Source organism: Fragaria vesca, linkage group LG6 (genome assembly GCF_000184155.1).
Source record: "Fragaria vesca subsp. vesca linkage group LG6, FraVesHawaii_1.0, whole genome shotgun sequence".
NCBI lineage: Eukaryota > Viridiplantae > Streptophyta > Magnoliopsida > Rosales > Rosaceae > Fragaria > Fragaria vesca.
This window is the reverse complement of record NC_020496.1, coordinates 17,675,042-17,702,685: the sequence shown is the minus strand read 5'-3', so window position 1 is coordinate 17,702,685 and position 27,644 is coordinate 17,675,042. Positions and strand designations below refer to the sequence as shown.

At 38.4% G+C, this 27,644-nt stretch overlaps 2 protein-coding genes across 2 annotated transcripts in view; both read right to left on the bottom strand.

The window, feature by feature from the left end:
• Nucleotides 1–1,427, bottom strand: part of LOC101296793 (protein LURP-one-related 12-like) — a 4,397-nt gene extending 2,970 nt beyond the window's left edge. Inside the window, exons 1-2 of the mRNA XM_004305461.1 lie at nt 1,367–1,427; nt 1,025–1,137 (exon numbers count right to left, since the gene is read on the bottom strand). Of these exons, the coding sequence (XP_004305509.1) occupies nt 1,025–1,137; nt 1,367–1,427 (174 nt within the window). The remainder of the gene's footprint in view (nt 1–1,024; nt 1,138–1,366) is intronic.
• A 12,685-nt stretch (nt 1,428–14,112) lies between these two features.
• Nucleotides 14,113–16,016, bottom strand: LOC101295831 (histidine-containing phosphotransfer protein 6-like). Its single transcript, XM_004303253.1, has 5 exons — nt 15,733–16,016; nt 15,498–15,628; nt 15,234–15,377; nt 14,920–14,992; nt 14,113–14,426 (listed from the first exon to the last, which is right to left on the bottom strand). The coding sequence occupies exons 1-5, from the start codon at nt 15,799–15,801 to the stop codon at nt 14,367–14,369; spliced, it is 477 nt and encodes a 158-aa protein (XP_004303301.1). The 5' UTR covers nt 15,802–16,016; the 3' UTR covers nt 14,113–14,366.
• Nucleotides 16,017–27,644: the final 11,628 nt, after the last annotated feature.

Sequence of the window (27,644 nt, the reverse complement as noted above, 5' to 3'; positions counted from 1 at the left end):
TACCGTCTAGTATCTAGATAATATTGTGTAGATCATCTCTGAAAAATTTCAGCCAATTTGGTGATCGTTAAGGCTCTCAAACTCGAGTTTTTCTGGTATGAACACAACCGGACAGAATTCAGTCCGTCCATTTGTTTTTCGAGTTTGAGGGCCTTAATGATCACCAAATTGGCTGAAATTTTGCAGAGATGATCTACACAATGTTATCTAGATACTAGACGGTGGAGATGAGGAAATTCGATTGAAAAGTGGTGCAAAAATAAAAATCCGCACCAAAAAATTGGTGTGGACGTCCGCAGCTGAGAAAATCCGTATATATCTATATATAAACCACACAGTTATATATAGAAACTTTGTAAAAAATTGACCTATGTCGACATCGGTCAGACTAGTTGATGTCACTTGATCTTATAAATGATTGTACTACTCTATAGTTAGTTGTGCCGAAGTTTTTTATTATTATTATTAATTAAAAAATGTGAGTGGAGGGGATGCATCGAACCAGAGATTGCATGACTGCCAATGAAGTAGCTTAGCCACTACACCAGTTGGGAAATTATTATTTGTACCTGGAACACCACATGTTTTATGTTCTCCTTTAATCTTATTGGTCCACGTGTTTTATATATCCTTATTTCTGATTGGTGTATTAAATTACTTTTCCTTTTTTTTCCCATCCCGTGCTAGTCCCCACATGAATCTGAGTTATATGATTGGCCGGGTACAACATCTGGCAGTGCCACGTGGTGTTCCGGGTACAGAGAATAATTACTCACACCAGTTTTGTTTATGTGAGTGATCGTTCTCATTAAACATATTTAAACTGGTGGAAGAAGCAAAAACTAATTCTGGGGTCTTCTTCAACCTCCAGAAATCAAAGACTCCAGAATCTGGGTTTTCATTGAAATGTTTTCGCAGAAGAATCTGAGTTCTTCAACAACACTCCAGCAGATCTCACATCTTCGTCCATCTACATCCACCAAACCCAGAACTCCCCAAGAACGAGTCTGGTTTTTTTCATGACCTTAGCAATCTCGATGGCGCCATTGAGCACGATGTTGCCGCTGTGCTTGATGTTCTTGACCTTCTTGCTGTTGCGCTCCAGCTCCTTGAGGGCCTTGAGGACGAGGGTGGCGGCTGAGGGAACAACGGAAACCTAAACGGACCTTGCCTCCCATTACGCGGATGTGGACCTCGATGACCTGGGCGGCATGGCGGGGGAGGCTGGGTTTCGAGTTTGGGTGAGGTTAGGGTTTTGCAGGCAGGAGATGGGGATATGCAGCTCGATGTTTTTCCTGCAATTCCTTGGCTTTTACTGTAGTTAGACTTCTTTTTTTCACTAACCAACGTTTGTTGTTCTGTTAACCTACGTGATATGCACACGACTGGTTCAAGTGCACGTTGGTGCACTGAATCCGCTCCCGCATTTTAGATATGATAATTTTTGGATCTATATATACGGAAAATTAATATTATTGTCACAATGATAAATGAAGTAATAGAAAGAAAAGGTATAAAATGTGGTAAACAACATATCCAATGACGATACGTGTTAGATATGACAGAAAAGAGTGAGAGAAAAAAAATGAAAGTAGAATAAAAATAATTCTACTTCAAGTCTTCAATTTTTTATTTGTCGTAATGGAATGAAAAAAATGAGACAATGATAAGGACCGGACACGAAGATGCAAAATTAAGAATTACATACTAGATATGTGAAATCCGAAGGATAATTTAATTAACGCTTCAACAAACCATTAAAAAAATGAATAGTTTTCAAAATAATTTGAATCCCTATTGAGGCAGTGACTTTTGCATTTCATAAAATCTTACATAAAATACTTGTACGTTTTCCTTGAAAGGGAAATGTCATACTGGCATATTAAGAATTCAATGTATGTATAGTACGGCTTAGGGTTTCATATAAATTAACAAATGTGTGCTGTAATGTGATATTACAATCTCACATATGATATATGTCACCACTGACCAACAAGAAGACAAATGAAACTTAATGATTTTTTAAGGATACAATTATTTGAACTAAAGATCTCTTTAGTGTATCCAATTATAGTATATATATATTTTATAACATTTTATTTTGTATATTTTAGTTTCTTTTTATTTTTTTTTAAAGCAAAAGTTCATATGGATTTGGTTCCTTTAAAGTGAGCAAACCGTGATTGTAGTAAATTTCATAAAATATCCAGATTAATTAATCTATGAGGTGGGTATTTGTCCACCCAAGTTGAGGTGGCATGGTCGGCAAATTTGTCAAATTCACGGTTTGCTCACTTTAGAGGAGTCGGATCCAGTTTGTATCATTAGCTTACAAAACAAATCTGGAAATCCGAAAAACTTAAGAAGCAACACAAAACTACTTAAAACAATTCTAGTGCGCTCACAATTAAACAAACCTCTACTCCTATGATCAAGCTCGCCTTTTACGACTTATCACGCTTAAAACACTCATTGCCAATCACGCAAGTGTGGTACAAGAAAATGAATTAGACGCCTAAAGAAAATACAGAGATACAATCATCAAACTAAAGACTTATCCCCATATACTATAACCAAATATAACAAAACTAACTCATTCCCTTTTAGGTTGGAGCTTGCACATGTACCAACTCCTTGAAGCCTTCTTCCTAGCAGAGTTCAGCCCAAGCCTGAGCTTCACACTAGGCACAAAATCTCAAGCCCAATCCCAAAATAAGAGAATGCAGCCCTAGCCCACATCCAGTTCTTCACTTCTTCTTCATGTGCATTCCTTGGCTCCGCCTATAGCCAAAGTTGCCGACCTCCTTACCAAATAGACGATTTGTTCACAGGAGAAATTTGGCCCCAAATCGAAGCCCAAAACCTTATTTGATCCCTGTCCAACTTCAGCGCCGCCCCAAGCATGCAGCGTCACTAACCAGCATGATGCCTGCCTGACGAGCAGCCATAATCTAGTTGTTGGAAGTGTGCATATTACAGTCAAATAATACATATAGTGCATGTTTGTTTATTGGGACTAACTAGGACTGTCCTAAATAAGGAGTCCAGTTTGGTTAGTACCATGCATGTTTGGTGTCATTAGGTATTAAAATAAATGAGCTTACGTAACATTTTGTTTTCATTTTGGCCTCCTTAGATGATATTATTGTAGGTGCTCAAATTTATCATCCTTAGATAACACTATCATTCTAAACCTCAAACCAAACAAACTACTCTAATACCATGCAACATCAAACATGCATGTGTTAATATAAGTACAATTTAAGGTAACCCACATGAGTCCAGGATAATCTTAACAAATAAGGTGTAATGTAGTACTAGATACCAAACGTGCACTTCATTATAGAAAATAAGAAGGGTCAAGTGGCTGGTTTAGAACTTTGGTAGTTCCCTAGAAAATATCTATTTTGAGCTTTTGAATCATTTATTAAAAGTACAGAATATCTATTATGGAAACAAGACACTTAGACACACGTATATTTGTTCCCAAAATATAAGTTTCATTAACTCATAGAATTTTTATTCTAAATCATAAGAATTATAATTTCATGAATTTAAATTCTATTAATTGAGAATTCCATTGTGTCTTTTTTTTTTTTTTTTTTTTGAGAAATTTGGACTTACTCCATTAGGCTTCAAGCCAATCACGACCGATAATGGTCAATACAAGAGCAATACAAAAATTACCCAAGTACAAAGCAAAATACTTAATTAAAGCTACATCTATAAATTGAAAAACAATTGCAAAACTACGTCCAAAAAGGTGGACATGAAACTAGAAAGCATAGACCCTACCTTACCCCCAACATAACTAATCTCTCAACGATTAGAGGCCTAAGACCCATTGGTGTACCTTTCATCGTTTAACTAGAGAGAGAAGTTACGCTTAGGGTTTGGCAGGGAACTTGTTTGGAGCCCACAACAAGCCGATTCAGACCCAAAAGAAATTGAAAAGAGAAAGAGAGAGGTGAGTCCCAAAGGCTTAGCCCACCATACTATAAGCAGCAACCCAACAGACCAAGGCCCAGAGGACTAACCTACTCCTCCTCTCTCCCGTCCAATTCGAACCCGACGACGAGCTTGCTGGAGACCCTCCTCCGACCACCGTCTCAATCCAATGGTTCTTTAGCCATGGGAACCATAAGCACCGCTACCTTTGAAACGCCGCCGCTAAAAGCCTAGAGCACCTCTTCGCCTTGAAGCTGGGATTTGTCAGTTCACGCTCTCTCTCTTCGAGCAGCAGACACCGACGCTAAGACCTGCCTATTAACACCTATACGGCCACTTCGTCGCCGCCTCCTTGCTCAGCAACACTTGCCCAGACTCGATTTGCTTTCTCAAATTCGCCGCAGAAAACCAACCCTAAAGGCAAGCAACCTTCACAGCCTCCACTCCCCAATCAGTCTACATCATCGCCTTCACTGAGTGTCGTCTGCCATTACAACTCCGAGATGGAAGAACGTCGCACGCGTTGAGATGCAGATGGAGTACCAGAGTGCTCCCCCGCCCTATATCCAAACCCTAGGGTTTGTTTTACTCAGCTCTGACAAAACCGGAGCGACTCTTTTTATTGGTCTTTTTTTAATTGAGAATTTTATTGTTTGGATTTCATGATGTAGAGTTTTAAACCGACAAAAATTTGTATTTAGACTAACATCAACTAAGGGAATTGACAACTGACGTTTATTTTGTGAGGAATTTAAGTCAAAAATTTAAGCTCTCAAATTCCAAACAGTGGAAACAGTCTTAAGCAATTGGAAATTCCTTATCTTTAATTAAATTTTGGGGGATTCAGTCGCATCTAATCAAACACACTGTAAAAGTAAAATTGTGTTGCTTTAGAGTATGAAACTTGTTTTTGTTGGATCTCTGGAGACTTTTGATTCATTTTTTTTGTTTTCAAAAAGAATCTAAACCCTTCAAACAAGAATTTTATGTCTGCTTATTGGTGAAAGAAAAAATGAATGTACTATGGTTATGTAGTAATTTTTTAAGATATGCACATGATCTTTTTTCTGGCACATTTTTTTCAAAACCATAGTGGTATCCCAAACATATGTATTGTAATTCCACCGTGTTTAATTAATTAAACTTTTTTTGGGTTCAAATTAAGGTTAAGTTGGATTGTCAAACAACGTATACGGCTACGTCTAACACAAATTATAAATGGGTCCGGTTCAAGGGCCACTCAATTTTACATAATTTTTTACACTCTTTAAGCCTTTGGATTTTAATGTATTCAATGGTCCGAATTAAGTGTGAGAATGACATGGCATAGGTAAATAAAAGTGATAATTTTGGAACCAAATAAATAGATTTTCCTTTTATGAAATAAAAGATTAAAAACAAATAACAGACAATAAAAAAGAAACGAAACACAAGAACAAAAACACAAACACGATCAGAACACCAGATTCATTCCCCTCACCTTCCCCATCAATTTCCAGATATTAAAATTCATATTCAGGATGCATGATATGTGAACCGCCCAACACAGGTTTTTTCTATTGTGGATATTGAATTATTGAGAACTTCATTGTCACCATATAAGAAAGAAAACAAGGGACACAATTCCCAGGTTTCAACCCCATATATAAGAGCTAAGGGGAAGTTATGAGAAGCATAGGTAAAATGAGATTTCATTTGCATATAGACAATTGGTCTCTTCTGTTAAACCGCACACAACATAATTGCATATAACTTTTTTGTCTATCATATTGGATCAATGAATGTCATGTGCATTTGAATAGAAGAGAACAAATATATGAGGATCAATTGAATAAGAGATAGAGATTTAATCACAATTGAAGAAGATATGATAATCATACTCAATAGGGGTCTAAGAAAATACAAGATCGGGAAGTTGAATAAAGGGTTTAAAACCCTGAGGAATGAATTTAAATTGAGTTTACAACATGAAGATGACCACCATGGTTCTTTTCTTTTCTGTTGGTGTTCTTGCTATTGTTCTGAGCCTTTAGATCGTGATCTTCAATTCTTATTCTTCTAATTTCTAATATTATGTACTTTTATACATTACTCTTTATAAAGAAAAAATCTTAACTTATTTTATTTATTTATTTAGTTAAAACTAAATCAAATGTCATGTCATTCTCACATTTAATCTGGACCATTGATTGCATTAAAATCTAAAGGCTTAAAATAACTGTAAAAAGTTGTGTAAAATTGTGTAGCCATTGAACCGAGATCATATGATCGAATAGGTGCACTGGTGTAACAATCCTCAATTTTTTTATTTTTTTTGAAGACAATCCTCATTTTCATGTCTTCTAAGTTGAAAAATAAATATAAACATAGATTTTGCAGTTCTCCTCAAAGAAAATAAAAAGAAAGATTTTTCAGTGAGCCTATAATGTCCAAATAAGGGCCCAAAAATAGGGAGGGCAATGAGGCTGGCCCTCAGATCAAAACAAAATATCTGAAACCCCTTATATACCTTCTGTGACGACAATACAGCACTGGTTTTCCGGTCAGCTTTGTGGTTAAGGCGTCCGCCTTTCTCACGAGCTGGCGGGGTTCGAAAGCTGGTATGACGGTGGTGGTGATTGTGGAGGTGTTCTGGTTGTGGAGTTTGTTTCTTCCTCAAACCCAAAACCAAAACGATATAAAGGAACCAAAACAAAAAAAAAAATTCACCAATGAGGTATTCTAAAATACCTCTGTTTTGTCTCTAACTCCTTAACCGAATGTTTGATATTGACTGCTATCAAGTCTCTGCAGGTTTGCTTTTGCACACTTGATGTCTTATTTTTTGGTTATTCGTGCTATTATATGTAGTTGTTGATCTCAACTCTCGACTCTTAAATAAAGCTTTGGTTCGGGTATAAGTTCGAGAATTTTATACCAGGTCTTTCTTTTTCATTGTTGATTTAGAACTCAAAGCTTCTGCAAATACATGGGTTTTCGAAAATGCAGCTGAATGGCTAATGCATTGCTATTAAAAGGGTGTATACTAGAACTGAATACTCTTCATCAAATTTCAGTGAACTCACTAAATTAGAAATGTTTGTAATGAAGCTTTAGCGATGATGCTACATAGATGTGATGGATTACTAATCGTTGATCATATTCTTTTCCTCATATTCCTATGCTTGTTATGCTGTAATGCAACTTCTTTTTCTTTCACGGACACATCTCCTTTTCCTTATTCGTAGCCTCAGTATATGTCTAACTCTACTAATTCCGATCCACACCTTAGTATAATGGTTATACGGTTTGATGCGGATGTCTATTTGAACAAGCTAGTTGGTCTCATTGTTAAATGGACACAATGGTTAGATTAAGTGGCCTGCACCTTGATAATGATCTTCTGATTTTTTTTTCAACCGTTTGCAGGAAATGGAAGCTAAAGGTACTTATTCCCTCCCAGATACTATAAACAGATTACAATATGTCTACATTTTTCCAATGAAAGACTAATGGAACATTGGACAAGCATACATCAAGGCTTTTTCATGTATATATCACTATTGTCCATCCTGTGTTGAAGTTTTCAGTCGCAGTATCTATTTCTTATTAAAGTTTTTTTTTTTTTTTTTTGTAGAATGAGAATGATTTCTTATTCAAGTTCAATATCGACATATTTCTTGAAATATATACACATAATTAAACCTTTGTTGTCAGTTTCTCTGAGTATAAAGAGAAGTCTATTAACTTACTGAGTTCTGAGGCTGAGGAATTTGTTAGAATTATAGTAGTGTAGTTACCTGCAGAACAACCCTCTGGAGGTAGAGTGGCATTAGAAGATAGACTTGTCAAAACTCAAGAAACAGAAGGTGAAAAATTTCTTGAAAGTGAGAAGTGAAAACAGTGAACTGTGTGTACCGGATATAAACAAGCGTTAGAAGTAGCTTCCCTATATCTGTCTCTCAAAATATTACTATGAAGATAACTCCCACGTTGTAGTCAACGTAGTGTATTGCATGGATGTGGCAACTGGCAAGGGTGAAGAAAAGTATCATTATGCATAGAAATTGGCTTGAACTGCATGAGTTGATTAAGTCTGACGTTCTGACAGATTGCCAATTCCATTTTGCTGTTCTCTGTCTTTCTATAGTTTTATGCTGATTGTTAACTTGAAACTTAAAATTTACACTATTTGAGACTGCATAGCAGAAGGACTCAAGCTTCAAAAATCTTGGATGCTAGTACTGTAGGCAGAACAATATACAAGATGTGCCCTTTCTCTACTAAGATGGCAGAATGCATATGGTTGATCCTTGAACAAGCATAGACATTATGATACTCCGAGCTTTATACAGTTGAGGGTGAGTTCCTGCTCATCTTCAGACTTGTGCTTTTCTCCTTTTTGGGTTCTTATTTTCCCCCATTTCCACCCATCATCTTGTGTTAATTATCTTTGCAGCCATTTCTGTTCATCCAAAGTCAGTCCTTTTCTTCTCAGCAGGGACCCCTCAGTCCAGTAAGACACATTAGATTACATTTCGTCAGGATCAGACCATTTATATCAGACTGCACCATCAGCAAGCCACTATACTTGATTTGTGTTCAGTTCTTTTGTATCTGGTCTGATGATCAACTATCAGTTGGGGACTCGCTGATTCCAGTTGCAAGTAGAGTTGGTACAGGCAATTGTCATCATCCATATAGTTAGTGAAGGTTATTGGTTCTATTGTTTTGGTGGCTCTCACTTTCGTGCTTGAGTAAGTATGCTTTTTCCAACCAGGTATTTCTTTTCAAATTTCAGTTGCAGCATTTCAATTGAAATGTTGCATGGTAAAGGTATGAACTTATATAATGGGATACTTCTGTATACAAATGCGCTGTTCTCCGTCCAATTGTGTTGAGTATTCAGCATACTTCTCATGTTTTGTCCTGATGTCATTAGAGGAAAGGTTGTCATGCTAATAATTTATAGTTTGAGATTCTTTTTAGAAATCCGTCATTTTATTTCTGTACTTCCAGGAGATTACATGTCAACTTTGATACCTTTTGTTTTTGCATACTTTGTTCATTGCATCTTCTTCATTGGAGTTTCTTTCTTCTATGAACCAATTATCTATTTTCCAGTTTTCAACTCCAGGAGCTTCTTGAGACTGCTGGTATTGCCAAAATTGCACGAGTTAGATATCTGGTGATGTCGATTAATACAAGGAGGCATCAAGTACTTCTGATGGATATAAATGTTTGTGTGAGTGGTAGATGTAAGTTTCCTGTTGCTACTTGCTAGATTATCTTTTGTGTACAGTTAGTGCTCGACAGAGGAAAGAAAAACAAAGACAGAAGCAAGCACTGAATTAAATTCATGATTCATAGTTTTGAAACATCTTATTCTGGAGTTAAATTTACATATTCCTCTTGCTTCCTGATAGTTAGATGTCTGCTTTACCTTAGGGATCCTAAATTTACCTTAAATTGAACTTCTACCAACAGATCATGGGGCTTGTCTGAAAGAAAATTGCATTTATCTAGGGACCATACTCTATTCTTGGTTCTGTGATAGAAGCTGCATGCATGTATGTTATAATTCTAAATCTTCACTTAAAGAGAATCAGTAGATTTTAAGAAATGAAGAGATTGTCAATCATCACATGGAACCCTGCCGGCCTACAGAGAAGTTAATGTAGTTAGATAAAGACAGGTATGCTACTTGTCACATGCAAATTAAGGAGGAGGAGTTCTAGTTAGGCTAGGTTGTATTACAAGTCTTTATGCATCAATGATTCTCGTTTTCTTATTAGTACTGAGGAGGTTCCTTTAGTGATGGAATGCTTAAACTACTGTAGAATAATGTCATGAGTTGTAAAGCACTCTAATTATTCTACCCTCTAAATTTGGTTAAATCTGAAGACTATGGTCCTTTGTTACCTTGCAGATAGTCCAACATGTCTATTGTTCTCATAGTCTATGAAATCTTCTTCTTCAGCTTCTGTATCATACTTGTAACCTCTGTTGTTGCTCGCTTAACTGTCTGATTCTTCAGGTGTATGTTGGCTCTTTGACAAAGGTGAGAACTGAGAAGACCTGGGTCTACAATCTGCATGCATAAGTGCGTAACTACCTGACTAGCCTGAGTTTTTGCCCATGTTCGCCCAGCTCTGCAACCTTTTCATGGTTATATCAGAGGGATCTAGAATGAAATTGCTTCTATTTATGGCAATTGTCATGAATTAGCCTTCATTTTTTTGTATTTTATTTTTGTTTTTACTTATCAAAATTTAGGTTGTCTTGAGGCATTCTGTTTGGTTAGAAAACCTGCTCATATTTGGTGTTATTTAATGAGAGTTGAGTCATTGTGATTCTTTTTTCTTTTTTTTTTTTTGTAGAGGAGAGTCACTGTGATTCAAGGGTTCAACTCATCAAAATACATATGATGTAGAATATTGGGCAGCCTCATCTTGTGTCTCCTTCTATAATGAAGTGCCAGGCTCTTATACTTGTTATACATGTTTTGCTTGTCAAAACTTAACAAATCAGATACAAGACTAGTTGATAAATAAACCAAAGCTTGAATTGAGTAGGTAAAACAATCCTCAATGTTTCATCGAACAAAAAAAAAAAAATGCCTCACAATGTTTCACAAGTGTGATTCACCTTTATCAACCTTGAAATAGAAATGGTACAAATGATGGCCCAATGGTTATGTTTCAGGCCCAGATCCAAACAACTGAAACGGTTATGTATTATAATTTTACAATGAAAGCCTCACTGGCTTTCCCTTCAGCTTTGTGGTTAAGGCGATTGGCTTGCCTACAAGCTGGAGGGGTTCGAAAGCTGGTAACCTGGTATATGTTGTTATTCTTGTTGTTGTTGCTGTTGTGAAGAATCTGAAACCCTGAAAGAGAATGAAAGCAATGCCATGACCGTATAATGAGGTATTACAAAATACCTCTGTTTTGTTTCTTTGCCCCGGATTCACTTGACTTCTCAACTTCACAATCTTTCTCCATTTTTTTTTTACCATCGGCCTAGATGTTTGTTATATTTTTTCGGTGAAGGTTCTTGGTCCTAGTCTATGTAACTGATCTTGAACACTTTGTGGATTGAGAGTTTGATGGAATGAGGATATTTCATTCAAAACCCTTATTTCCACCTTTGGATTCAGAAGGGTAGACATTCGACAGTTCTGATTTTACAATTGCATCCACTGTTTTGTTTTCCTTCCATGATTTTGGTATGCTTGCAATTAGTAGCTAAACCGTAATGGTTGTTTTGACAGAGAATGCATGATGGCTAGCTGTACGTTGTGCTTTGAAGCTAGACAAACTATGTCGTCAAGTTGTGAGAAATTGCACACAAGGTAATCCCCTTGTAACTATGTGATTTTATTTCTGTAGTCCAGGACATCAAACTGCATTATCAACTTTGATAACCTTCTATTTTGCCTAGGTGTTTTAGTTGAATGGGTTGTTTTTGAAAATTTTCTTCTGTAAATAAATTAAGTTTTCAACTTCAGGAGCTTCCTGAAGGTAGCTGGTATTGTCCACATTGAACTTGTTGGATGTGTGGTGATTCCGCTGACGATAAAGAGGCTTTACGCAAGCATAAAATGTGGCTTTAGACAATCTTTTTTGCATCTCAGTAGATTTCATTACATGTTGAGAGTAAGCGAGAGCTTAAAGTGTTTGTAGTTACACAAGATCAATGATTGTATAAACTATAAAGAGTTTCCAAATTTGCCTGTAGAGAGTAAGAGAGAGCTTAAAGTTGTTTGTTGTAAAACAAAATCACTGATAGTACAAGGAGTTTCTATCTTGATTTCAGTTGGCATGCTAGCTGAAGCTTATGAGATGGTAAAGAACAGAAGTATTATGTTTGAAAGCAGACAATTACTTGCTTTTCATCTTTCAGCTCTGATTTGTTATGAATTCTCAATTTGACATACTATGGACTATTATTATCTCTTTTTCTCCTTCTACCTGTTAGATCAGTAGGAACTTGTTCTCAATTAATTACCTCTCTGCGTTACTCATGACTTCTTTCTTGGTTTTCACAGCAGTTCGTTGTCGCCCCTTAAACATTACTTCGGTGAGTTTTCTTTCTTCAAAGATTTTCATCGATCACAAAGACATCTCCTTGTCTTGATGGCTCATCGCCAATTGAATGTTCTGCAACTCAGAAAGCAATACTCTGTATGTGCTTTATACATTTTAAATAGACCCATTTCATCATCAACATGAAAGCGTAAGTTTACCTTGGAAGGATATTGAGACGTTTTTAAGATTATGGTAATCTTAGAACTCTATGACCTGTGCCTTGCACTTCAATAGATACTTCCAAGCACTCATGATACAATGACTGGCTAAACAGACGCTTTGGATTCGCCAATCAAAGCATATGGCTCCAAGGACTAACCCCAAAATGCATGCTTAAAGACTTAAAAGGGTAAAAGAACAATACACCCTTATATATGGCTCCAAGCTAGGACTAACCCCAAAATGCATGCAGAATGGTTAAAGCAGGTAAAAGAATAATACATGTACTATATATTATGGCTCCAAGGAACCATAAAATGGTTTAAAGGGTAATACACTAATAACAACATTGGCCGATCAAAACCCATATAGGTCATTGTCACATTGACTTTTCATCAAGCTCGCTCTCAGGCAAGAAATGCACATATGCAACATCTCTAGCAATGAAATGACTAGCCGGATGCTGGCTGGGGTTAGCGTGGAAAGATGACAGTAAGGGCTATGTGAGAGCTCTTCAACCAACTAGCATGTAGCACTTCAACCAACTAGCATGTAATCCAAGCAGACTAGGCTCTAGATTTCTAGCTAGTACTTACCAGGTATTTCTCTTAACAAATTAAAGTACAATCGTGGTAAAGCTAGGGGTCAAGTTTCAACATCTCAGATGTGCATAAAAAAAAGTAAGAAGCCACATACTTTCTACACTGATGACACAACATTGATTTTTTTTTCTTTTTTTATTATCAAATAACGTTAATTTTTATTGATCACAACTTAAGAGTAACTACACAAATATAAACATGTTCCACCCGCGAGGACAATCCTGCAAAACTAACTAGTAGACACTAAGCAATCTATGTACAGAAGACCATGAGATGAAGCGTTATGACTTATGACCAATATTCCCGTGGTAGCAAACGAGCCAAGTAACCAGCTACCAAGACAGGAACAAGTCCTCAACCTATAATTATTTAATCACTTTCAGAACCACCTTACGCAAATGGAGCAAACTTAGAAAGATTGCAATGAGAAAGAAAATACAATATAAAACTATATATATAACACTATGGAAGGTTTCAGTCATGAATAAAATATAATAAATACATAAAAGAATTGTGAACTCATGCTCCTAAACTTGTGGTTAAACGGGTCTTTCTCTCTTTCGTATATGTCAAAGGGTTCAAATTATGTATTAAACTGTAATATATATGTAATTTGTGAACCATCGAGTGTTTGTTTCAGAAACTAAGAAGGGTAAGTTGACTCTTCTTGCCCTCCCCTCACGATTCATTTAACAAGGTGACACGGTTAATGTACAAAATGGTTCATAAACCATTGACAATAACTTGACCTTTATTTCCATGAAAAAACAAAAACTTGACCTTTATTAAAAAGAAAAAAAACAAGTAACTTAACCTTATGCATGGTTAATAATCATTCAAATAGAGTAATTGTTCGTCATAATAGGCAATTATGCATCAGTATTACCATTCTTAAAACAAGGTAGCAATCGTAGCATAGATGTTTTGATTTCGGTCGTTTAAACTTTGAAACCGTTACAGTGGAAAATGCATTATATGCATGATTTTTTTTCATTGAGATATGCATGACTTATTAGTAGTTGGATGATTTTATCCAATCAGTCACTCAATCATTCATTTTTGGTGGGTCAAACACTTAAAAACATTAGTTTTGACTGCCAGAACTTGAAAGTTCTACTGACAAAAGCTCCCGTAGTTTTACTGTTCATTGATTGATAGTTTAAAGCAACCATCTAATCAAATTAATACCCAAGTACTGTATGAGTGTGACAGACAACTCTTTACACATTCCATCAATCAATCAGGTAGATATTAAATAAAACTTTGATACAAACAGCCATGCATGCAGGTAAGGAAGCTCGCAAAGCTTAGTTCGAGAAGATAGAAGTAGAACTAGCTAGAATCCACTTTCATTCAAAGCATATTGATGATCTCTACAATAATAAGGGCCTACGTACATATATAGGTGGGTTTATGGCAGTGACATAAAAACCTTGCGTCCTCAATGGATCTGTGTTTCTTCTGCAACTGTGGAGCTTAGTAGCTTAAGCCTAGCAATACTACTACAGTGGTACTGGGATTATGAATGTGATTGATTTTGAGCGAGAGACCTGCACAACCAGCTGGGTTTTACGGCTAACTTACTGCTTTAATTGATCTGCTGTATTGGGTATCGAACCCCAGCTGCCAATACTCGTTGCTGCTCTATCTGTATCATTTGAAAGATGAGAATTGCTTAATGTCCATCCACAGTGATCAAGCTAGGAAAAGAAATACATTGTAAAAATGACACCATTGCTATATCTGCGAACCTAGGGAATGAACTTCCTTTTCTTTTCATCATTGGTAATTGCAATGTTGGAAAATCATGCATGACTAAATAGGAAATTGTTGCACTGTCGGAGAAAGTGAAACCATTAGATCTTTCCCCATTCGGTTGAGGTTGGGAAGAAAAACTCATCCCAAGTGAAAAGCGAAAGCGAAACCATACGAAGGAAATATTGGTTTTCTTCGTATGTGAATTATTCGCGTGACAAATACTTTGTTTCAATGTTGCAATCACCAAACATGAGAAATGGAAAACAAGCATTGTCAAGTTTCTTAATCTACGACAGACTTATTTGAACTGATTCAACGAACGAAGTTCAGAAATACAGTAGTGTACGTATGAATAGCGTACTCTTAAAATCATGTTAAGTTACCTGGAACAATTCATGCAGCTTGTTCTTGAGGTAGCAATAGTCATGTTCCAGCAGCTCTAAAGCTCTCAAGCACCTGAAACACACAAGCCAACAAATTCATATTGGTATAGAATATTAGACACCAACTTGGTAGATTGCAAGAATATTGCTGTTTCTCGATCGTGTGAAACTGAAATGCAGGTAATGGTGGTCAAAGTGTTTGAGAAAATGACAGAGGAGTTAATGACATACAATACAAGTTTGAACGCGCAAGAAATGAGGAGCAGAAAATTAAGAGAAGAAAAGGTGACCGGTGAGTGAAAGGGTTGACTGACCCAGCACGGTTGTGTTGTTCAGAAGCGGTTCGAAAAGCAACGCAGACGTTTCTGAGTCTCTTGGCACCAATGCTTGAGCTGCTTCCGATCAACTGATTCAAATGGATCCCCATTTTCTTGTAGTCCGAGAACTCCCTATCCATCCTGTACATACGTTCATCATCGATCGATCATCAACAACCCACAATGAATCCCGGCTACTTGGTACTTATTCATATGAATTCAAACAGAAGGCTAGGACAAAAATACATAGAGATGACTCACAGTAGTGCTCTGAGATTTCTCAACAGCTTCTCCGACTCTTGGAAGTAGATGTTTACAACTTCAGAAACAAAGTTTGGGGAGCTCTCGTCTTGAAGCTGCTGCAGTTGCAAGAATTGCTCATCCAATACTCCCTATAACCCAGTGAGAATGTTGGTTTACTTCTCAAAAATCATATGATATGAAAACGAAGAAGCTAGAAGAGAAAGCACGACTGAGATAGATATACTGTACGTACCTGGTGAAAGAGCATTGCGAGCAACCGATTCATATCGGCTCGCAACCGATCAACACCCAACCCCAACATCCACACAGGCACACCCGTCTTGGCGAAACAAGGAAACGATCCAACAACAACAACAAAGACTATAGTTTTGCTTCACCCAGCAGCTAAGCTAAGCTTCTGGATTTTAGGGCTCTCTAGCTTCTAACTTACAACACCTTTGGCTGCTAAAGCGGGAACTCCCCACCTGGGTTTATAAAGGGAATAATGGAAGTGATCGATCGAACACCATAGGGTTTCGGACCCCAACTTAACTGAGGCCTAAATTTTAAATGCCCATTTTTGACACAGTTTCAGTACTCTCAGACGAAGCGTGGCATTGTGGAACACAATCTCGAGGCGAATGTGGGGCATCAACCGGACCACCCTACAAGCTCTTTAGCCCTCGAAATGCCTCGAACCCAATCCACACGCGCGGCTAGGTGACTGATCAGAGAGTGAGAGTCTGAGTCGGGCTGAGGGAGGTGGTGACCTGCTGTTCCCGTAGCCAGTGAGGCTCGGCGTGCTGTCTGTTCTGGCAGAATGCTGCGGCGGTGAAAAGCTGTAATCTCACTCTCACTACTCGACAACCGCGGGTAACTTGTCAGTCACTCACTCCAACAATCCAGACACCCATGGAGTAAAAAACAATTCAAATCCAGATAAACCTTTCTACATTTAATACTGATTTCACTGGTTCTTTGTTTTTTTTTTACCTATTTTGGTTTCACTTTCCCCTCTGCTACTTTCTATCTGTTTCTTATTGAGAAAAATTGTTGGCTTCTTTTATGGTTCTGAGCAAGGGAATTGGGAATAGGCAGAAAGAAGAAGCGCCCGTTAAACAAGGCTCTGAGGCAATATGGGCAATGTTGTTTCTTTTGACACACAACACCCAGGTTTAGAAGAAAAAAAATACAGAAACTTACCCATTTCACCACGTGTCTTGTTGGTCTCTTGACCAGAATATATAGCATCATGAGAAGTGAGGAAGGCACTTTTTAAAAGGGAGTGATGCATCACAAAATCATAGGCCGAACAATGGTCTCAGTTTATATGGAAGATGATGAATTTTGGTATTTGAGGTGGGTAATTAGTGGTGACCTTGATAAAGTCATTAGACCTTTAATCGATTGTTTGTGTTCATTAGCTACTAATTGGATCCCATTACACTTCATAACACTAAAAGTTGTAATGGAGTTTTGGACATATATATGATGATGGCTCTTCATTTTTCGGACGTATACATGCATAATGATGCAATAACTGCACCAAAAGTTGGATCCAGTAAAACTTTGAATGAGAAGACTACGTAATCTAGCTCACCAATGACCCTTCTTTTTTTTCTTTTTTTTTTATTTATTTTTTAATAAACTCAATCAATATCATTAATCAACAGAAGTTATATTGCAGATAATTCCACCGCCTTATCTATTAATCAACAAAAGTTACATTGCAGATAATTCCACCGCCTTATGGCGCAAAGAGCAAATAATTAAGAATAAAGCGATTCATAGAGGTAGTATCCTCAATACATCATTCTAAGCTCACTTCTTGAAAAACAGAAAGACCAAGCCTATAACCATAGAATTTTAGCAATTATAGGCAAAGTCCAAATAAAATAATTAAACAACCTCTTTAACCTTAGAGCTAGGGTAAGGACAGGGTAAGGAGGCTTAAGAACCTTCTAAAAACTTGGATTCTTTTCTTCCTTGTTTGGCTTCGGCATTAGATGCTCATGGATCTAGGTTTCGACTTTCGAGTACCCGAATTCTATTGTAAAGCTTCTTCGTGTCCACCAAAGAAAGTGGTTCAGGATTGGTGGCTATCGTAGAGCGAAGTTCTTTTAGTTACATCAGCAATGACCCTTAGTTCCTTCTTGGCTAGTTTTCTTTTATTTTAGGGTAATGTTATTCACACACCCTATTTTTCTATTTATAACTATCTATTTTTATAGTACAACTCAGTTTTAATTACAATCTTACCCTTTACATTTCCTTCATGATCAGCTCTTATCATAAATGAAGTATGTGAACAGTAAAAAGTGAATATCAAAATGAAGTGTGTGTGAATAACAAATTTTTAGCCAAATTGATGACCGTGAAAGCAACGAACTATAGATTAAATTAATAGAAGAACCAAATCTGTCAAACTTGAACCGTTCAAGTTAATAATTGGTAAATCACACTTATGAATACCTTAACGATTTTCAAGATATACTCATAATATCTATAAACTAAATGGACAAGATGTAGATATAATATCGAAAAGTGAGATAAACAAAAAAATCTTAAACTAGTCTTGATCCTCATTAGAAAGGCTCCCTTATGTTAAGATAATATTCTTTTTATTTTGAATATTTATTTTTATTCCAAAAAGACCAAAACGTTTATCAAGTGCTAGAAGCTTGTAATTCTAGTATACGTTTTGCAAGATTAGTTACAGCGAGTCTAAGAAGCACTACTTTAGGGTTTTTATAAGATGCATCGACGCAACGACACACATCCATTGGCTTGAAGGTGATGGATCGATCGAGAACTTACCTAGACCTTTGCTTGGACGCAGATTAGGTTGGGGGTGACACACACACTATCGGGACAAGCACTTTAGCCGACGAAAACCTGTTATCCTAATTCGTCGGCTAAAGTCTTAGCCGACGAGCCTTCGTCGGCTATAGTGTCTTCGGGAAAGGGTCGTCGGCGATGGCTTTAGCCGACGAACCTAGAGACCGTCGTCGGCTATTATCCAAACTTTAGCCAACGAACTATTTTGTCGTCGGCTTTTGTTCATGCATTTAAGCCGACGAAAATATTTCGTCGGCTATTGTTCCAGACTTTAGCCGACGACATCCTATTTCGTCGGCTATACTCCCAGACTTAAGCCGACGTAACAGAAATATTCGTCGGCTTTACTCCCAGACTTTAGCCTACGAAATAGAGATATTCCGTCGGCTAAAGTATGGTTTAGCCGACGAAACATGCCATAATTCGTCGGCTAAACCCTATGGAAAAAAAATTAAAAATACTATAGCCGACGAATTGTGGCATGTTTCGCCGGCTATAACTCCATTCCAGTAAAAAAAAAATACGCGAAATTTCTAAATTACCATTCCAAGCAAGCTGCAAAAAACACCAAAACAATTCTATATATATAACCAACAAGAAGCACATAAAACTATATAAGGTATCAACTACACAAAATCTAGATGGTCTAAATCAATATCCGATTTTGGGGCCTGCTGGTGAGGAGATTGCGGCGGCAGAGGTAACTGTATAGCTAGGCACAGGCATGGGCGAAGGTGGAAGTCCCTGAAGCTGGGCAGCTGTAAAATCCTGGAAGTACTGGAACATCTGCTGATGCTGGACCTGTTGGGCGGCATGTAGGGCTCTAACATAGGCTCTATATTCGGCGATCTGGGCAGCATGAGCGGCAGCCTGAGCGGCTTGCTGTTCCCGTAGTCTCTCAACTTCCGACTCTAGTTGAGTCGTCCTGCTGCTGGTCGAGGCTGCCTTTCGTTGAAATTCTGGAGTGGTCTTCAGGACCCCCTGGCCCTTCTTTCCTAGACCCCGGCAGTAGAAGTTGTTTTCTCGCGGTGGGAAGGCTGTGCCCCCCAACCCTCGGATCTGAAGTGTCGATCCGGGAAATGGCTTCGGACATCTCTTCCTCCTGCGTGTCCGGCCATGTCTCCCTCACTATAGCACTCATCACCTCGTCACTAGCCTCCCTCACATTTGCCTAATTGGATACAAAAAAATTATTAATTAACATTTTGACATATATATAAGTAAAATTAAAAATTCCGTAAAAAGGAAAGATTACTTACTATATCCTCCTGAGAGTCAGGATATGCCTTCTCGTACGTATAGACGTACTGGTTGACCTCTGGATGTTCCCTGGCCGCCTCGTCCATGAAGACAGCGAACGGTCTAGAACCGGCATGATGGTTCCTTGTGTTGCGTTGCCGGTTCTGAGCGTTCACCCGGGAAACCGCCTTCAAAGAAAAAACAAAACTATTAGTAAAATATTTAAAAACGCACGTACTTAATGACAAATTCACTAATTAATTTATTTAAATACCTGTTTACGAGGCTTGTTGAATTCTGATGTCAGAAGCCAGCGCCACTCGTACTCTCTGTACTGGAACTCAGCAGGGGTAGCAGAACGTGCGTTCCCGTGCGTAGTCCAATGGGTCCGCAACTCGTTCTTCCACACCTTGTACCTACATATACAACAAAAATATTAGAAATATTATTAATATGACATACAGTTTTGTTTTTTCATTAACTTCCCAACGTACCTTCCCCCATACACAAAGTCCGCCCAGCTGCTCTTCAAGGGATCGGGAACCTTAAACCACACATGCATTTAACAGTTTATTAGTTTAGTTTTTCGAGAAATCTAAACTATAATACATAATATTATTAAGGCATTTTGTAAACTCACCGACATCGCGTTGTGGACCATGTCCTTAACCTCTTGCGGGACCTCGCCCTAGTCTGACCACAACATGGGGACTCTATCCCTAATGAGCGCTCCCACACGGCCGGAGTACGTCCTCGACTTCCCGCCCGATACTACGTCGCCATCCCCGTCAGTACCGATGACAATCCTCCCTGAGGTACCGATGATCTTCTCGAGAGCCTTCCCTGTGACGGGGCCTCTCTTCTTTTTTGTCAGCTTCGCTCCGACGGTGCCTATCACATGATAAACCAAATTGATTATTAAAATCGAAGAATTATAAGAAAACAAATCATTCATCTTTCATTACCTGAGGGCGAGGAGGCGGACGCGACGGATTCCGTCTCCGATGATGATACCCTCGCGGAAATAAGAGGCGTATCAAAAGACACGAACCGGTACGCCGCTGATGGAGCCACTGGCGGGGGCAGTGGATAAATCGGCGTCCCTGAGTCATCGACTACAGGTATGGCCGGTATCATCCACGGAAGGAATAGGTGAGGCGGCGGCATCTGTACCCCAGATGACCCACTATCCGAAGAAGTAGGACCTGGAGTGGGCGCCCGGTGTATCTCAGGCATACGGGGTGCAGACACCTCCGTCTGGGTCTGAGCAAACAACTGCCTCGAGATATGAGAGACGCCCCGCTGCCTCGATGAAGGGCCCAACTCTGGCTGCCTCTGCGCCGTCTGCAGAAGGCTCGCATGTCTAGCTGTCATGAGGCCCTGAAACGACGTCTGAGGGTTGCTAGAGGTTCCCTCAGACGATACGGACCTTTGGCCCTTCGAACCCTTCGTCGATCTAATATTACCGCTCATCCTATTTAAAATATAAATTTCTATCAAGGCCACAAAATCAAAAAATGCAAACTCATTTAAAAAATGTAAAAAATATATACACTTCCTAAATACAAATTTTCACTTCCTAAAATTTACACATATACACTTCCTAAATATACACTTCATAAATAAAAATATACACTTCCTAACAACACCACAACATTGCAATTGACCGGAAAATACAAAGCAAACACAAAATACAAAACAAATATATACATTTCCTAAATACTAAATACAAATATACACTTATTAAATAACAATATACACTTCCTAAATATAAATATACACTTCCTAACAACACCACAACATTGCAATTGACCGGAAAATAAAAACAAACACAAAATATAACTAAAGTTCAGAAATGTACTCGAGGAGGAGGATGGAGGACCGGAGCAGCAGCAGAAGGAGGCCGGAGCAGCAGTAGGAGGAGGCCGGAGCAGCAGCAGGAGGAGACCGGAGCAGGAGGAGGTCGGCCGGCCGGAGCAGGAGGAGGAGGAGGCCGGAGCAGGAGGAGGAGACCGGAGGAGGAGGAGGAAGAGGCCGGAGGAGGAGGCTAGGGCCAAAGGAGGAGGCCGGAGAGGGAGAGGGAGCGGAGGCGAAGGAGGGGAAATTCGGAGAGGGAGAGGAGGCGGAGGCTAGGGCTTACAATTAACCAGTCGAGTTATACCCGAGAACTTCAGCCGACGAAATAATAATTTTGTCGGCTAAAAATAATAATTTCGTCGGGTAAAATAATAATCTCGTCGGCTAAGATAAAATTCGTCGGCTAAAACTTTGAAATTCGTCGGCTAAACCTATAAAATTCTTCGGCTAAACAATAAATTCGTCGGCTAAACCTTTGAAATTAGTCGGCTTTAAAACAATTAACCATTCGTCAAATTGTGATTGTGATTGTGATGATCAAACTTGAGAACGAAAATCCGACAGTCAGATCTGACCACCATGATAAAATACATGTATGGGAAAAAATTCAACTTGATCCGACAAGGTTAAGGGCTCGATTCGAACGGTCAATCCGTTAAGTCAAACCCCTAAACGCACGGAAAAGGTCATTGGACTGTCTAAATTACGTATTTTGGCCGGACCTTCAACTGAAAATAGTTTCAAACCGATGAGACGCAACAAGTCCTATAAAAATTTTACACAAAATAACCACCGAAGATAGGGCTACCCATAGGGAGAAAGAATGGAAAATTGCATTGACCGCAACTATCGGCACGGAGACTTTACCGGAATACCGTGATTTTTCAACCGTAGATGTATTTCACCATTCTGGTCATGTCTTATTTCACGACTTTTTTACGTTTGAAGGTTCTACCTATAGTTTGTTTTTGAAACGGAACATTTACTTAACACTTGGTAAACAAGTTACACAACATTAGTAGGCATGTTGTGATTGTGATGATCAAACTTGAGAAAATGAAATCCGACGGTCAGATCTGACCATCATGATAAGATACATGTATGGGAAAAAATTCAACTTGATCTGACAAGGTTAAGTGCTCGATCCGGACGGTCAATCCCGTAAGTCAAACCCCTAAATGCACGGAAAAGGTCGTTGGATCGTCTAAATTTCGTATTTTGGCCGAACCTTCAACTGAAAATATTTTCAAATCGATGAGACACAACAAGTCATATAAAAATTTTACGCAAAATAACCACCGAAGATAGGGCTATAGTATGTAACAAAAAAAGTTTAGGGTTTAGCCGACGAATACCCTAATTCATTCGTCGGCTTTAGTATGTAATAAAAAAATATAACAATTAATAAAGCCGACGAAATATTAGGGTATTCGTCGGCTAAGATGGTTTTAGCCGACGACTTCTAATATACTTCGTCGGCTAAGGTGATTTTAGCCGACGACTTCTAATATACATCGTCGGCTTAGATGGTTTTAGCCGACGACTTTCATTGCAATTCGTCGGCTATAAGATCTTGTAGCCGACGACTTTCATTTCAATTCGTTGGCTTTAAGTTCTTTTAGCCAACAACTTCTAATATTCTTCGTCGGCTAAGACGAGTTTAGCCGACGACTTCTAGTATAATTCGTCGGCTAAGATGGTTTAGGCCGACGAATTATGTTGTATTTCGTCGGCTTAAGTAAAAAATACAAACCCTAAAACAGAAGGTTTAAACCATACTAATTTCCTGTTCATATATCACCAAAATTCATATAAAATAATAAAAATATGAATTCAACATATGTAAACTATAAATTAAGGTAATACAATCTTTTTTATTACAAATTAATGTATTACGTTCTCTAAATTAAAACTAAGGCTCGTAATCGGAATCATCCGATGAGTCTTCTTCGGTGTCAGAATTAATTTCTGGTAATCTATGTATTTCCTCATTGCCAGAGTCTTCGTCTGTTTCTTGATTTGGATCAACATCAATAAGCCTTGGCTCTTCATCACGAATTCGCACCGAACGACCCGTTTTAAAATTATTAAGGCGAACGGTAGAGGAGTTAGGAATACCTATTGCGTTGGGCTCTTGATACGCAACATCTTCTTCCTGGTCTTCGGCCTCTCCAAGTGTAGCCGCCCGGTAAATGTTTCGAGGGGGCACAAGGTTGACTACTTTCCACGCGTCACCCTTAGCAAGGTCATCAAGATAAAACACTTGTCAAAAAAATGAATCATCAGGTGAATCATGATGAATCACAGATGAATCATCAGGTGAGGCATGATGTCAAAAAAATTTGGAGGAAATATCCTCTCAAATTTACACATGATATAAATGATGTCCTCTTGCATTTCCCGGAGGTTAGATTTTTTCACTTCCCGTGTGCATAACTTCTGGAAGAATCTTGCCAACACTACTAACGGCTCCACCACCTGACGGGGAAGGAACGGTCGAATGAAAACAGGGAAGAGACGTTGTAGCAGGATATGACAGTCATGACTCTTCAACCGTACATCTTATTGTCCCGGAAGTTCACACACCGGGCTATATTTCCTGCATAGCCTGAAGGATACTTCACACAACTCATCCACCTGAAAATTACGTTCTTCTGGTCAGGCTTCACGGTGTAAGGAGCTTGAGGCATTTTTTTCTTCCCTTCTTTCAACCACAGATGTCTTCTTAATTGCAATTTTTTGAGATCAATGCGTGCCTTAGGACCGTCTTTCGTCTTCCCCTCCAAGTTCAGCACTGTGCCCACCACACTGTCGCAAACATTCTTTTCTATGTGCATCACATCTAGGTAGTGCCTGATCAACAACTTACTCCAGTATGGGAGTTCCCAGAATATGCTCTTATGTGTCCAGAATTTGTACCTGTCGGGTCTTTCAGGTATTGCCGCCACAATGTTGGGATGATTGCTGAGCTGCCCAAAATCGTACTCATTAAGCACTGCTAAAATTTCTTCCTCCGTCCATCTTCTGGGAGGCACACCGCGTTCTACGGTCCCATAAATGTCTTTTCATCGAACCGCCATTCGTGATTATATGGAAGGAAAGCACGGTGACCCAATCTGCATATCTTGTTGCAATGACTGCTGCTCCCCTCGTCGCTAAGGCACTCTGAACAAGCCTTGTATCCCCTAAAAACGTTGCCCGACAACATCCCACGGGCAGGAAAATTACTGATGGTACCAACAACCATGACATGCATCTGGAACATCTCGTGCATGTACTTGTCATAAGTGGGATGACCAACGTCCCACAAAAACTGAAGCTCTTCAATCAAAGGTCTCAAATACACATCGAGACACTTCCCTGGATAACCGGGCCTTGGAATCAACAAACTCAACATATTGTATTCCTTCTTCATGCACATCCATGGAGGAAGGTTGTATGGTACTAAAATCACCGGCCATACACTGTATTGAAGACTCATGTTGCCAAAAGGGTTGAACCCGTCGGATGAGAGCCCGAGCCTCACATTTCGGACCTCTGACGCAAAATGAGGAAACCCCCTGTCTATATGCTTCCAAGCCTCCCAGTCAGCAGGGTGTATAAGGGTATCTTCGTCATGCAATTCCCTATCAGCGTGCCATCTCATAGCTTCGGCCGTGTGTGAAGACATGTACAACCGCTCCAGCCTATCCCTCAAAGGGAAATACCGAAGTACCTTCACAGGTTTCCTGTTGCCTGCAGGAGTCAGCTTATACCTGTCAGTGTGACATACTGGACATGCGTCAAGGCCACCAAGGTCATTCCCTTCTAGATCTTTACCCCAGAAGAGAACGCAGTCATATCTGCATGCATGGATCTTGATGTAGGAAAGCCCAAGATCTTTCAGGATACATCGGACCTTACGATGAGTGGTAGGAAGACGATGATCGTGGGGCAGCATCGAAGCAGTGTACTGTAGATAATCATCAACAGCCTTCACGGTCGATTTTGTCTCAACTTTAATCTTCATTACGTCCATCACACTTTCAAGAACGGTCTTCTGACAACTGGGGTACACAGGGGTCTGTTGGAAATCAAGCAGTTTGTTGTACTTTTCAATACCAGCAGTGTTGACAACTTTAAGGAAGGGCTGCACCGGGTCAGGCATATACTGTCCTTGAGCGCATACACCGCTCTCATAAGGAAACATGTCGTTCATGAATGCCGTTGTTGGATCGTTGGATGTACTGCCCGTCTCAGAAAATTGGCCATGATCATGTGGACCCCCTGATGATGTTTCACCGTGATATAACCAACATGTGTACTTCTCCCAAAACCCGTTACTCCTCAAATGCTGTCATACTTTGTCAATGGGAAATCGATGCATATCGCTGCGACACTGACATTTCGTGCACGGGCAATAGAAAATTGTATTCCCGTTAGCATTAGCTAGCGCATATTCTATAAAACTCATAACTCCTGCACCGTATCTTTTATCCCATTTTGGAAGCGAAATCCAACTCTTATCCATATCCTGAAAATATAACAAAATATATATGTATAACGCTAGCTAATTATTAATGAAATTTCATGCCATATATAAAATCGCAATTCATTTAGTATATATTCTAGCTACGTACTACAACTAATTAATAACAAATTAATTAACACACACACACATATATATATATATACTTAATAATTACATAACAATATTATATATATATATATATATCTACGTCATCACAAAATCATCATTGACATATATACCATCAACACAATATTATAAACTAATCAACATATATATATATATTTACTACTTATAAACAACTTCATATATATTATATCAAATCATCAACCAAATCGATCAACATATATATATATATACACATCCAACGTACTCAAAATCAATCAACTCATAACAATATTATATATCAACATCATCACAAAATCATCATCAACTCATATATATCATCAACAACTTCATACCATATCAACACAATATTATAAATTAATTAACATATATATATATCTACTATTTATTAACAACAAATTAATTCATATATATTATCAATTTAAATCATCAACCAAATCGATCAACACATATATATATACATCAAACGTACTCAAAATTAATCAACTCAATCACACTCAAAATCAATAAACTCAATCACACTTAAAATCGATCAACTCAAATAAAACTCAATTAATCAACATATATATACATATACGTACCTATATATATATAGCTCCACAAACTAATTATGGATAGATTTCGACAACACCCAAACTTTTTCTCCCGTTTTTCTTCTCCCGTTTTTCTTCCTAGATGAGCTGCTGCTGTCCAGATCTGCAAATATAAAGCACTTTAGCCGACGACATGTTAATTTCGTCAGCTAAACTTTTAAATATTTCGTCGGCCACAGTCTGTGATCTTTAGCCGACGAAATAAATTCTTTAGCCGACGACTTTTTTTTTTCGTCGGCTAAAGTTTACCATAGCCGACGAAAATTTAACTTAGCAGACGAAGGAAAATTTCGTCGGCTAAAGTGGACTTTAGCCGACGAAACAATGCTTCGTCGGCCTGGTTTTTTTTTTTCGTCGGCTAAAGCCTTTCTTCTGGTAATGACACATAGATAAAACATCAACTCTATTGACACTTTTAATTAGTTACTTAATTGGAATGGAAAATAATCATGAAACGAAGACAAGTGGAACATGAGAAGAAATTAATCGGTATCGATTCCGGATATATGCATGGTTGAATCCTGAACTCATTTCCGATCCCCTCTTTGAATTCGTAATCCAATTCTGAGTGTTTAGGAATCGATACTTGATAAGAATATGAGAATGTGAGAGACATATATAGGCCTATTTTGATTCCTAAACGTGTTAACAAATGCATGAATTTGATTACCTTATAATCATTTCATTTCATTTCATGTAAGTAAATATGTCATAAAGTTTAACAAAATGTTATTCACCAAAATTCATCAGAAACTACAATTATATATTATATATGTTCCATTCATGCGTAACTCTCGAAATGATCGCATATAAACTTTTAACTTTCTGTATAGAGCTACTGCACGCACGTACAAGCCTAACTTCCTATCTAGATATTTGGTTAGCTCTTACCTATATAAAATTCTAGGTTATATATATATGTGAGGCGTGAACAACTTCTTGTAATATCTCAGAATAATCTCCTCCATTTCGCACTCATCATTACACCACACCCCCATCTTCATT

Excerpts from the sequence above, each read along its gene's own strand:
- LOC101295831 (XM_004303253.1), bottom strand. The coding sequence starts at position 15,801 with ATGTTGGGGTTGGGTGTTGATCGGTTGCGAGCCGATATGAATCGGTTG. Across the intron at positions 15,378-15,497 it reads AGAAATCTCAGAGCACTACT|GATGGATAGGGAGTTCTCGG; the intron begins GTGAGTCATCTC and ends ACGTATGTACAG. Across the intron at positions 14,993-15,233 it reads GAACAACACAACCGTGCTGG|GTGCTTGAGAGCTTTAGAGC; the intron begins GTCAGTCAACCC and ends TGTGTGTTTCAG.